At 40.6% G+C, this 13,847-nt stretch overlaps 2 protein-coding genes across 3 annotated transcripts in view; one reads left to right on the top strand and one right to left on the bottom strand.

Moving 5' to 3' along the window:
• Window positions 1-1,297: 1,297 nt before the first annotated feature.
• Window positions 1,298-13,847, bottom strand: part of Ance-3 — a 41,464-nt gene continuing 28,914 nt past the window's right edge. The window contains exons 8-9 of one of the 2 annotated variants that reach the window (NM_001298988.1): window positions 2,629-2,769; window positions 1,298-2,221 (exon numbers count right to left, since the gene is read on the bottom strand). In NM_001298988.1, the coding sequence (NP_001285917.1) occupies window positions 1,906-2,221; window positions 2,629-2,769 (457 nt within the window). In that variant the 3' untranslated portion in view covers window positions 1,298-1,905. The remainder of the gene's footprint in view (window positions 2,222-2,628; window positions 2,770-13,847) is intronic. The other variant, NM_001038815.2, reaches the window with a different exon arrangement.
• Vajk3 lies at window positions 10,010-12,730 on the top strand. Its single transcript, NM_135846.4, has 3 exons — window positions 10,010-10,088; window positions 10,359-10,397; window positions 11,436-12,730. The coding sequence occupies exons 2-3, from the start codon at window positions 10,386-10,388 to the stop codon at window positions 12,255-12,257; spliced, it is 834 nt and encodes a 277-aa protein (NP_609690.1). The 5' UTR covers window positions 10,010-10,088; window positions 10,359-10,385; the 3' UTR covers window positions 12,258-12,730.

Below are 13,847 nucleotides of genomic sequence, written 5' to 3'. Positions count from 1 at the left end.
AATGTTCCTTCACGAAATAAAGTAAACTACGGAAAGCTACAACAAAATACAGTAGTCATTGCAAATTGTCGTCGAGCCAATAAAGGCCGTCCGGGGTGGCGAGGGACTTGAGATCGGAGAGCGGAAGTACGCACTGCACACCCAATTCTACAATTCATGGTAATTCTACAAAGCGAAAGTGAAATGTAAAGCATGCCGGTGAGCAGCGAAGTCTCCACTGCATGTGAATGAAACTCAACTCCCCAAAGCGATTACACCCCATACCCACTAGCCCCGCGATTGCGGCGAGGGCGATGATTGCATCTAATTGAAATGTTGATCATGTCCTTAACATGCGGCTGTCATTGCGGTGCAAAAACGCGACTACGCCAGTTGTTTTCGTAGTCACTTTTGTTTTGATTTCATTTCAAATCGACTTGCGCTTTTCTTCAGACCCAATTAAGCGATGATCCACAACTGGGTATTAGGTGGCAAAACTGAGATTTGCAAGATATGTTCTAAATCAAATTTAATCAACGATAAATTAGTATATTATATTGCTTTTCAATCTAAGAAAATATGTTGCTTGATTAAAAGTGCCAAGATTAAAATGCGTTTAACTTAAGAGTGAGATTAAATCTACGATAAACATAAACGTAATTAATACTTAAGTGCAAGACATGGCAGTTAAATTTACGACTAAAAAAAACAAGTACCAACAAACTATATCTTTGTTTAATGGTACTAACTAGACTACTTAATATTACAAGCGGATATAGCACCTGCTCAATTATTTGTTTATACAATAAAATCACTTTCAATTTGTTGTCAGCACTGGCAGATTTAAGCAAGCAATCGTGCTGTATTTGTGCTAAAAATAATGTGTGTACGATTTTGTAATTTTAATCAGGATTATACTTACTTATCTCGCTTGAACAGATTTAAATCGCTTTGCACATTCTTCGTATTGCCATTGAAATCATCTCCATTTAAGTTGATTAGAAATATGCGGAAAGTGAGCTGCACCACTCAAGTTACTTAGCTTAAGTGTCGTATTTCTTTGATAAACTTTAGAACAATGCCACCGAGATGACCGTGCAACGCCCCATAATATGCCCCAAACACCCGTCCAACCCACTCAAGTGTTGATTGTCTTGTTTACACCAAAGTTGCTGCTGCTGCAATTTATTAAATCAAATTTATACACAACAAAAAACCAGTTGGCGACTCCATCAGAAACCGCAGACGGGGCAGCAGCTGCAGCGAAAACAAAAGCACAACTATGAAATTGCAGCACGTTTATTTATTTTATTTGATTAAATTGTAAGCAACAACCATAGCAGCAACAACAAAACCCACCAAATGAGTGAGCAATGTGCGTGCGACGCCGGAGTTCCAATGACCCGCATGGGTTGCACACACCATCCCACTCGGTGCTGCCTCAAATGCCCCCCATCCCACTCAGCTCTTCACCAATTTGGATACTGGTTTTGCAAGAGGGTATTCGAAAGAACATTGCTGCATGCCAGGATCAACGAAATCTTCAGGAATTTACAAGAAATTAATGTTTCGAGTAGGTGTCTGAATCTACTTCATGAATCATCTTTCTTAACATAATTTCATTTGTTGTATATATTAGTTCATCAAGGGGTATAGCGCATTCGAGCAAGATCCGTAGTTTCTTTTCGTTTTGTTGCAATTTTTAGGGTGCAGTCAGAGCCAGTCGGGCAATTTGTCACATTTGCTTGTTTTTTTTTTTTTTTGTTTATTTAATTTTAGAATTGTGTGTGTGTATTTTTTGGCATTGATTCAAGTTCAACTTAGTTATAGGTGCGACTTGAATAAGCGGAAGTATTAAGTGGAACAACAATTTGTCTGACTGTTTTGTTTACATATTCTTAACGTTAGCATGTAAACGACAGAATTTCATAATAAACGTAGGCTGAAGTAAAGGTAAATCAGCAAGATCAGTGGGTATAGGAATGGCGCTGACTTTTGTCCCGTCGCACCATTGTAATATCCACCAAAGACCTGCAAGCCAGCAGTTTCGATGCTCCTCTTGCAGTAGTCACCATCGTAGTTCCATCCCACATACTCGTTCGTCCGCAGATTCTCCTGGCGCAGCCATTCCTCCAGTGGAGCAAAGTACTCCCGCAGAGCGGTTCCATCCAAGCGACCCTCCCTCAGGGTTTCCTCAAGGACCTCTTGCCATGGCTGGGAGGCTCCCTTGGACATCAGGGTTCTGTGAGGAGAAATTAAAACCATTATTGAAGCACGTCTCATTATTATTGATACTAAAAACTAGAGGCACTCAGAGTATTCATTAAATACAAACTTATAAGAAAATGTGATATAATCTTTAAACAAATAATATTTCCTACCAAAATAATTCAACTACTTCTTTCTGTAAATATTTTCAGGGAAAAAATATATAAATTTTCAAGGAAATAAATAGAGAAATCAAAAAAGATTGATGGGGCATAACAGTTTAGGTATTCATGATAAGATGTGTTAATTTTATTAAACAACAAATATTTTAACATAAATTAAGTGAAGTTAAAGAAGTGTGGAAATAAAATGGTGCTATTGAAAACGGCTAACGAACCAGTTATGAGTGATACATTTGGATTTTCTATATACATTACTTACTTGAGAATATTTCCCGCTGCTGGCTGGCGATAAATGTCGCATTGGTGGAGCGGCTTCCTAGGATCACCGGGCACATACTGGCCGGACTCGCGGCACAGGCCTCGATAGATCTGGAACTGCAGAACCGTGGAGAAAAAGTATCTGAAAGAGGACGGAAACGTGGCTTTAAAGATACATCGACTTAGAACGTTCGCGGTCACGCTTCTTGGCCAACTTAAACATTGTCAATTGTCTCGAGTGAGAGTGGCTATGTAAGACAGTTCGTGTACATGGTGTTGGCGGTTGTCTGTTGGATTCAGCTGGAGCTGCAGCTCAACTGCTGGCCACTCGTTCGCATTCTGGCTCAAGGTCGAGCTCCAGTTGAAGCCTTAAACTGAAGCAAGTCGCCGGCCAAAGTCGTTCTCTTGCAGTTTCGAAATCATGCAAAAGTCAAGTTTTGTGGTCTTGTAATTGCCAGTTCTTTATGCTCATTTAATCGCATTTATGTTTATGGCATTTTTATTGTATTGTTATGGCGACGGCTGCGCAATCGGGTAGCAATTATTCAAAAGATAAGTTCGAAGTGGCTTCAACCGAAGCAACTGGGTTTCGCTTTTTAAATTAAAATTTTAATTTTATAGGAACTAACTATTTTTTCGCAGAAACTATTTATCTGCGGAGTCATTGTTCATTGATTTATAATAATTATGCAACATATTGGCGGATTTTTTGGGATTTTTTTAGCATACAAAACTAGTAATACGTTGAGGGCCAAGAACAAGTTCAACTAATGGATTTCTTTTGTTTGTTTTCTTTCTAAATGAGAGGGAAGAGGCGATAATTTATTTTCGGCCTTCTGCTCGGGGATTCCCCAACTGAAACGTCATAGAGATAGATGGTTGAGTTGGAGGTCTTGGGTCGTTCACTCTCCAGCATCGCAGTCAAACATTCCTCCCAGTGAGAATGTTGCAAGTTGGGGTCTTGGAAAAAAAATGGCATTTTTAATGTTCACTTTTCACAATGTTCGATCACGGCTGCAAAACTCCCAGCCACCATTAAGTGCATCAGCTTCAGCCACATTGACGAGAGCAACTGCAACTGCAACTGCAACCACTTGGTACACTGGCACACTGGCTCACTAGCTCATTGGCTCAGTGGTTGGTTCGGTGGTGTGTTATGTTTTTGGCACTTGGCAGCGGTTGCCACATTGCCACATCGTCGCCACATTTTCCCAGAGACGCGACATGACCCAATAACAGGGATTAGGCAGCTGCCTCGTCGTGTTGCTGGTGTGGTGTTGCCTCTTGCCGTTTTGCTGTTCGCCGTTTGCTGTCTCAACGCTTGCCATTCATTCGTTCAATCATTCAATCAAACACTCGGCCAGCCTGACGGTCTTTGGTCCAGTCAATCAGAGCCAACATTGTCGGCAATTAGTCCAATTTTTGTTGCAGCCACTGCAGCAGCCGTTTTTCAGCAGCATTGTGCTAAAATTAAATGTTGCGAAAATTCTATTCGACGTTTGAGGGGACATGGAACACATGTACCAATGAAAAATATGCGAAAAATCTTTAATTTTCGGAGACCACAAAGCGAGTACAATTATTCAACGGCCGCGGGGCGTATGAACGATGTCGTTTATGCGATCGCCACTAATGATCGGTTTTCGGATTCTCGTCTCGTTGGCAAACCATTCATTTTGGCCAATTGCTGAATGGGCCAGCTGAACTGAGCCATCGATTGCTATTTTCCCCATCGGGTTTCGGCCAATCGATGGCAATTGACATTTCTGCTTCTGTCGGCCGGTCCAGCGGACAATCAAAAGACTTAAGCCGCGAACTTCTTGCACAATGCCGGTTTCAAAGGAGGATTTGTGACTCGGGCAATGGCCAGATGGGAACTCAAGGAAAGCAACGAGGAAAATATATTATTTAACTGGCTTTTAAGTGTCCACTAAACCGCTCAAATATATCTAGCAGCCTGTACTCTAGTTTTCTATAAATGGTATGCTTATAGATTTCTCGTTTGAGCTTATAATTTAATTCAAGCTCAATTCTTCCAACTGATGTGAATGTCACTTGTTGAGGTCACGTTTGGGTTAGTACTGGCTGAGATCAGTTTTGGTTTCGTTGGATGGCGTTTTCTAACCAGTAGCCTGCTAGCCATGCCCCTAAAGTGGTTCAATGTCCATGACTGACTGACTGATTGACTGGCGGACCCATGAATGCATTCAATCGTTTCGCGAAATGCTTTTCGGTCTGCCTGAAATTGTGCTGCGGCCTGTAATTTGCTGCTAATGTCGTTACTCTTAGGGCAAATATCACTTCTTATTGTTTCGCTTGACGAAGCGAAAATTACTTGCGAGTTACACATTTTTTTTTTTGTTTTTCGCCTTCCTTTTGTTTTAAGACCGACCTTGACTTTCATGCGCATGCTCATCAGGTGGAAACGGGTCGGGTTTTGTAATGGAACAGTGGGGGAATCCGAAAGCAATATCAATTAATTTTAACATGCCGAGTTCATGACTTCCAAGCTCAATTTGTGCGATAAAAGATTTGGGTCATGAGGACATTATATTGTGAACATATAGTTTATATCGATATCAAAATTAGATTCAAGTATTTCGCTTTTGAGTAAAAAAATATTAAATATTATTTTGACCAGTGTGATCGTTTTCTGAATGTTATTCTTAGCATCAGCGTTCCAGTTTTTAACAGCAATTAAAACCCAAATGTCAAATTCTATTACCTTAAATTTACTTTGATGACAAATTGATTCCATTAGGCAATCTGTTTAATCTATTACCCCACACCCACAGACCGAACTAATTCCCAACTTTTAGATTTATTTAAATGTTACCAAAATTTATGCGCATTTGTAATGTGCAGTTTTTCGTAAACAAAAAATGAACCGAAGCAAAAACTGGTTACTTGTCGGAAATCGCTTAGGCTTTTCACTTGATATGTCAAAATGCCAAAACTTTGCAAAGAAAACGTGGCCAGCCCGATCCGATGCCGTTGTCGAGCCATTGGCCTGGGCATTAGCCATACGCCCTGTTGGCCACGCCGCTCTCTTGGCCCGGCCAGCAAATCATTTAAGCGCCATGGGCGTGCGGTCTAAACAAACTAATGCGACCAAGACAGCGAATGGCCAACAGCTTCCTTCAAAAGATCGCAGCTCAGATGGTTTAGTTTTATGTTATTTTATTTTTTTCACATCCACTGTTTTTTTTCTCTTCTCGTTTAGAAACATTGCGGATGCAGTCGCTCCAACTCGGCAAGAAGTCGGTCCGGTTTTGTGTCTAGGCCATAAATAGAGTTCGAGTTGATGTCGACGTGGATGGCGATTCAGTACGTTGCACAATGCACTTTCAGTTTCGGATTCCGATTCCGATTTCGACTCCAACTCCAATTCCGATCCGTTGGCGGCAGCATATTGCTCATTTTCGAGATACGACAAAATGCAGAGCTATGTAATTCCACTCCTAATTGTATCATTATTTATTGTTCTAGATCCGCTTTTTGGAACCTAATTAGCATTTAATTTGAGTTCATTTTGCTTGTGCCTCGATTGTCGCTAGATCCGTGCGCATAAATCAATAATCTTGTGAACCCAATCGCCAGACAATCCAATCGAGGCAACCCAGACTCGTGGCAGCGAACTTGATCCAATTCCTATCCGAATGGCCATACAAGTTGTTATGTTCGCAGCAATGATTATTTTTATTTTTATCATTTTACATTATTTTGCTTAAGCTCGCTTGCTGGCAACAAGTTGTAAAAACGTTTGCAGTTCGGCATGGTAGTCAAAATAAAGCGGTTTAAAAACCAAATCGTTTGCGTTGGCAGCTCATAATTTTCAAGATGATGGAAGTTCGAAAAATTCGCAAGGATAGCTTAAATGCTGAGGTCAAGCTAAATATGTTGAGAAGAGTTTCCATATGATATATGATAATGAAAGACTTGTAATTAACATAATAATACCTTTAAAAAATATTTAAAACCAATTAACAGCGTAGTTATATATCTAAGTTATTTGAAAATTTATTTAAAAATCTTTGAATATATTGGAGCTTGGAAAAAGTATTAAAATTTAAAAAAAAAAACAATGGTATCTATTTATAATTAGCAAATTCATAACACTCCAGTTTCCGCCATTAGACATCTTATGCGAATCGGAATTTCCCATACCGTTTTTCAACTCGGATTTCAAGTCGCTTACCTGCAGCCGTACACGCTTACAATCGTGTGAAATACCGCATGCCATGCATTGTGAATATGCGACGATTGCCAGCCACTTGCGGCCCAAATAAGCCTAATTATTATTTGGCTAATTTGGGGCCCCTTTGACACAGTCTGAGAGCAAGGCGCTTGGCCAAAACTCTAGAAAACAGGCCACAACAGCGTGCAGAAGGCAGTCAAAACAACCGAACATTAACACAGTGCAAAACAATTGGCCATAAATCAATAGGCGGCTACATGCATTGGGCTAACTGCAGTTATTGTTGTCGTTATAATCAATGAATAACGCCGCATCGGTTGACCACAATTTATGGCGACTTCGAACATGAGAATCCGCACAGCGTCCAAAAAGGCCAACTGAGATGGCAAAGTCGAAATGCAACTGCAGCAGCCTACAAACTTGGCGAGGGTGGTCTCTTTCCCCAGTCGGCTTTCATGTTGCAACCGCAACACGCCACGCCCCCTCTCTTTCTCTCTTTAACCACCCCCAATGTGGGAGTATCTGGTGGATACGTCTGACAGAATTGTAACTCTCGTTGTTGTGGGCAAACAGCTGCACAGGTCCAGCTGACTTGGCACTGTTCCATGTGGGCAAACATTGGGAACGACATATTTTCCGTAGAAAGTAAAAGTTGTTTAGACCCAAAGTTCAGGCGAACTGCGGCTTGGGATTGGGGAAGTCCCATGTAATGGAGAAGACAACCCAGAATCGTGTTCTTTTGTGGCCAAGGGCGTCGTTCAAAAGGCAAATCTGGTTTTGCCTCTTACGTATCTCGGTTAGTCTTGATTGGATGCGTTATCTAATGGTCACATTTAAATATTTAACAGAACTATCTAATCTTACGTTCTCTTTTTGATTACTACATAATTATATGCAGATTTAAGTTGATTTTAAACGGTTGTTAAGTGGCCCAGCTTTTTCATTGGGGACTTTTAGCTTTTCAAATATTGCGTTTGAATATTTATAAATTCGGGGATGTCTAAAAAAATCGTGTGCATATTAAAAGTTAAAATACGTCAAGGATTTTGTGGCATATAAAGTTTGTAGAGCCTGAAATAGACACCCATTAACATATTTAAAAAGATCTTTAGAATGTGGACAATAGCTTAAATAACGGCAGATATATTTATGATAGTTGCCTGACAGGTCAAGAAGGAATAAAAAGCGGATTGCAGGCAAAAGTTAAACAAGCTTTTTTTATTCGTTCAGCTCTAAAAGGCTGAGGTGTTGACAAAACACCATAGAGTTTGGAAAGCGTCTTTATATGGCGATAGGTAGATGTTTGTTTTAGTTTGATTGCCTTTGTAGAATCGGATATAGACAATAGAAAATGCAAATATCTTTCCCGCCCGTCAGAGCAAGACAATGGCACTAGGATTAGTCAATCATGGTACACGCATATCATTTTGGCTGCCAGTCGGCCGATTGGAGCGGAGTCCAACATTCAACAGGTTTCATTTTGCGCATTAACAAATAATTATGCTGGCAATTGCCAAATCACGGACTCAGCCTGGCTGATATATAATCTGATTTTGTGCAAATGCACAAGCATCTAATGCCGCTACTGCAACGGCGACCCATAAAGGCCTTTCACTTTTACGCCACAGTGCAGATCTCACGCATGGCACCCGATCCAGTCACTGTTCCAGTCACAGATCCATTTGCAATCCCCGTTGGTATTCCACTCCACAATCCCACACCCAGCGTTCCGATAATCGATTTCGAGTGCGAAACTTGAGATTCGCAGCCCACGGTTATGCACCGCATCTGTTGCATCACTTTTCACCACCCCCAATCGCAGATAGTATCTATTTTTTCCGCCCGGTGATCACTAAACCATTGTCAATGACATCAAAGATGCCGAGAAATTCCAGAGAGGCAGCTTCCGTTTTTACCTGGTTGTTGCAGGAAGTGCAAAATGGTAACCCGAGTACCCCAAAGGTGGCAAGAAAACCAGAAAGCCTAATTATGACAGCAATAGAAATTGAGACATCACACTCAAATTACTATCTTGCAACAATGTATACTGATATAAAGCAAGTAACTGGTTACAAGTACAGTGAACTTTGATAAATGTTGCTTACTACAATATCAATTACAAAATCAAAGTTTAATGTAATTAATTGCCATTTTTAAAAGATCTGAATCCGGTTAAAAATTAAATACTAAAATCCGGAAAACATTCGGTTCGCCAAATGCATACAAAATTATAAGAAACATTAATTAAGTTATAAATCAAGTTACCGTTAAATCAAGTTCTACGATATTAGATCTGCTAAGTGAATTTGAGATTTATTAAACTCAAATGAAAGAAATTGCTTTGTTACACTTTTGTTTATTGGGCCACAAAATGTTTCGAAATAAATTTTATATTGAAATTATACAAGATTAAAACCAGATTACCCCTTTGAACAATTCCAGATTTATAGACCCTTTGTTTAAAATGCGAGCCGAACGTATAAATATGATACTAATAAGCAAGTTTTTTTTTTTTTTTAATTAATGGAATCAAAACAAAATCTAGTTGAATTTCCATTAGGTAGACTCAGAATTATTGATATTAGGAATCAGGTTCGACCAAAACTGCTGACTTCTGAAACTTGACAAACAAAACATAACGACTTTGATAGACATATGACCTTTCGTTGAAATCTATATTTTTGGGAACAACTTGCTAAGAAGCCCGAAGACTTTTTATCCAAATAAAACAAAAAAAAAACAAGAAAGGATTGCTAGTACGTTCTGCGGGATTTTCCCAATATAAATTTCAATTCAAGATTTAGTTAATTTATTTTATTTGCTTTTTATGTTCCCAAATTGATTTGATCACATTTGCACCCATATTTTATAAGCCACTTTCAAGTTGGCGGCTAAAGTCACCAATACACACAGAGAAAAGCCGCAATTGCGTGAGTATTGGTGGCATGCCAGTGTATTGGTGAGCGCTTCCGCTTGCAACTTTCCGTGCCGCACTAATACACACAAATATAACCAATACAAGCGCAAACCAAGCCGAACTCAGAGCTTTGAAGAGAGCAATTAGGCTGGTTTGTGGTGGGAAAAGCTTTTGGAAACCGCTGAGCGACTTGGTTTGGCGGTGTTTTCAGTTTCGTTTTGACACAAAAACTCTTTGGGGGTATAAAAGCGCGCCACTGACCACAGACAGCATCCAGTCAAAGGTTTGGAATCGCTAGTGATTCTACAATCCTTCCACAGTCTATTTCGCTGTTACTGAGTTGCTTGTAAGTGAAGCCAAATGCCAAGTTAATTTTTGTTTGTTTCTAAAATGCGTGTAGTCTATGTGAAACGGAAATAAAGTTTAAGCTGTGATCTAAAAGTTATAAACTAATAACTGTGCGAGCCGTGTGCTCTAAATAACTTCAATTTTCCAAGGAACATTTTCCCAAAGAACAGATTGTTAATACCAATTAAAGTGCTGATCTTATAAAAAAAAAAATATCTATGCTGCATTTCGTATAAATAATCTTATTGTTTTCTTTGTTTACTTACAGCCTTGGCAAGTCCCATTAGACTCCACAATGAAAGTATTCGTAAGTACAACAGACATATAGTAATTAGACATATAGAATTTAGTTTGATATGTAAATGGGTACGAGTATGTGAACTATCGCTGTTGGTAGCATATTTTAGTGTGAGAAATCAAGTAATAATTCAAAGAATTGCATACAGAACAATGCTGACATGAACTAATTGGAACAATATAGCCTTTTGCATTGCAAATGCCTCACATTGTTTACCTGGCCATCTTCAACAACAAACAACTTCCTGAAACAATTCAATCCGATAAATTTCCTTAATCAAAGGTGAAATGCTCGCAAACGACCAAATTCAACTTGAACGACATGGCTAATAAGCGTTTATTAACTGAACGATCATAATTGGAGTGCCAGCCACGTTTATTACCAGGCCGTAATCAACTGGGTTCATGTGCTCAATTAAAGCCAGCTCCAAATGCATTCGCTGAGTTGCCCACTGCGTATGCGTAACGTGACGCCAGTCGGTTGAGGCGTATTGCGGAAACTGGGCGTGGCAGTGGGCGATGACTGCACTGCATCATTTATGCCAGGCACGCACAAATTTCACTTGACCATTTGAATCGCGAAAGAGGGCGATGAGACAACGGACGACACAATGCGAATCGGGCCACATATCGCCTATCGCCTTCGCTTTCTATTGCGATTAGGTAATCGATCAAACTAGGCAATGGGTGATAAAAGTCAACGTTTTCGTTAGGCAATTTATGTAGGTTGCATATCTTGAATTGTTTTATCATAGAGAAGCTTCAAATACTTAAAGAATAGACTATACGAATTTCATGATAGATGAGTTTGCACAGTTGAGAATTCGAAGATAGTATGACTAAATTTTATTTCATTTCATTTTGAAATAGATTTAAACTATATTTGCAAGGAATCAAGTTCTACTTACTAACTTAGTTATTGTGAAATAAACTATTAAGAAATCACAAATATCTAGAATTTTGCTAGAAAATTAATATATTATTATTATTTAAAAGTCTCTAAAATGCATAGTTTCATAACCAATCGCACCAACTCAATTCTTTGCAGATCTGCTTAGCCGCTCTGCTGGTGGCCTCCGCCTGCGCCAGCAAAACCGAGGGTGAGAAGGTGCCGCTGGAGAAGAAGCTGGACAAGCGCGGCCTGCTCGATCTGGGCTACGGCTACGGTCATGCTGGTCTGGACACCGGCTACCTGGGACATGGTTCCATCTCCGGCCACGGAAGCTACGGACATGGCTACGGACTGACCGGATACTCCGCACCCGCTGCCGTCGCCGTGGGCCACAGTGGTCCCGCGATCGCCGTTGGACACACTGCTCCCGCCGTCGCTGTCCACCACGCTCCCGCCCCCTATGTGATCAGCAAGCAGGCCGATGTGCACAAGACCATCACCATCACCAAGGGAATCCCAGTGCCCGTGCATGTGGACCGCCCCTATCCCGTCGTCCATGAGAAGCGCGTGCCCGTCGAAGTTAAGGTGCCCGTGCCCCAGCCCTACGAAGTCATCCGCAAGGTGCCCGTGACCGTTAAGGAGTACGTCAAGGTGCCCGTGCCAGTGCCCCAGCCCTACGAAGTGATCCGTCACGAGAAGGTGCCCGTCCATGTGCCCGTCGATCGCCCAGTGCCCGTTGAGGTGCCCAGGCCCTACCCCGTGCCAGTGGCCAAGCCCTACCCTGTCTACGTGGAGAAGGCCGTCAATGTCCAGGTGCCCGTGCATGTGGATCGTCCCTACCCCGTCTACGTGAAGGTGCCCGTGGTGTCCCACTCCGTGGTCAAGCACGCACCCACCGTTGCCGTCAGCAGCTACCCTGTTAGCGCCATTGGCCACGATGCCACCGTCTACTCCGACCACCATGGTTACCACAAGTAAGCGGACGGAATGGACCGGAAGCAGGCGAATCTATTGGAGCGAGCGGACTTAATGGAAATGAGCCGAAGGATATCTAGCAACATTTTCAATTATCTTCCCCACTCTCTCCACCTGTCGGCCTTCCTTTCCAAAACCGAGCGCAGAAGCAAACTCTTAAAATACCCCCTGGAAGTCAAACTTCCGCCCTGCCACACTCTCTGTAGCTGATAAGAACCCCCAAGATGAAACAAGCAATGCCTTTTGTAAATTATTTCCAATCCAGCCATCCAATGGAAGCCATTGTGCTGGGCCAAGAACTCCAGGTTTAGGATAAATACCAGCTAACTGTTTGTAAATTTCGCCATTTATGAACAGTTTAGCTGGCCAAGTTTATCAGTGAAAGGTTTCGGCGCACAATGAATTGAATGGATAATAAGAACAGAAATATCTATGTGAAAATCTATTAAGGACAAATAAAATAAAATGTATAAAATAAATTTCACTGTCTTTATCACTGGTTAGCTGCTGGAAATAGTTTGTCATAGGGTTCTTTGTAATTGTATATCTTGTAAATATATTTTGTAAATAAAGAGTATGTTGTTATTAAACAGCTGTCGTTTTTGATTTGGTGGCTACTCAACATAAATAATATTTAAAAAATGTATTTTTACTAGACTTTTTGAGGATCATTTTCTGGAATATTTACAGCTCTCTAATAATATTTATTAAATAGACGGAATGGTTCAAAAACTTTATGTTCCGATCACTTTAATAAAAAGTTATACGAAGACCCTTTAATCTTGCAAGGTAACAAGTAGGATACCAGTAATTATTTCAAGCCAAGAGATGCGAATTATGCATACCTGTAATTAAGTACAGCTTAAGTTGTAATAAATCAATAATACTCAGTCACAATAAAAACAGATGTCTTGACGCCTTCCTGATCCTTAAACCCGAAAATCCTCTCACCAGTCAGTCAGCTGAGATGACATGACCCAAATTGGCAATGCATTTGCATTGAGACGGAAAAAGATTTCCAGTTGTGGATGCCACCAGGAGACAAGCTCATAGGCCCATTGATTACGGGCCACGTGATGTTAAAGACCAAGATGATCTCCGATCAGATTGAGACAAGACACGCACAAGGTCGACCGGAGCTGTTTGTAGCCAAAGATGACGTGCACTTCTTCACTGCCATCCATTTTCAAGTCAACGTCAGTTGAGTTCATTTAAAAGTCGCTCATAAATTTCGGAGTAACATTTAGCCACATGCGTAAGAAACAGGAGTAGTCACTTGATATTTAATGCTGGTTTTCAACTTTTTACGACAAGTGAACGAACTGTGCCGGGTTTTTCCTCATCAAATACCAAAATATCAACTTTCAAACTGCAAAAAAAAGCTTCTGATCATGTTTGTTTTTTGATGGATGGAATCAATTAAGTTTAGGGCTATTTAGCATTTGTTTACTTCAACGACAAACAAAAATAAAATAAAAATCCGGTTCGGTCCGTCTTACTTATTACCCAAACGAGGCCAATTAAAACAGTTCTTCTAAGCTCGCTTACCATATATTAAAGATCAGCCCGTGTATTTTTTGGGATGAACCGTAT

The sequence above is a fragment of the Drosophila melanogaster genome, chromosome 2L (assembly GCF_000001215.4).
Source record: "Drosophila melanogaster chromosome 2L".
Taxonomy (NCBI): Eukaryota; Metazoa; Arthropoda; class Insecta; order Diptera; family Drosophilidae; genus Drosophila; species Drosophila melanogaster.
The sequence above is the reverse complement of the archived record's forward strand: the minus strand, read 5'-3'. Positions and strand labels throughout refer to the sequence as shown.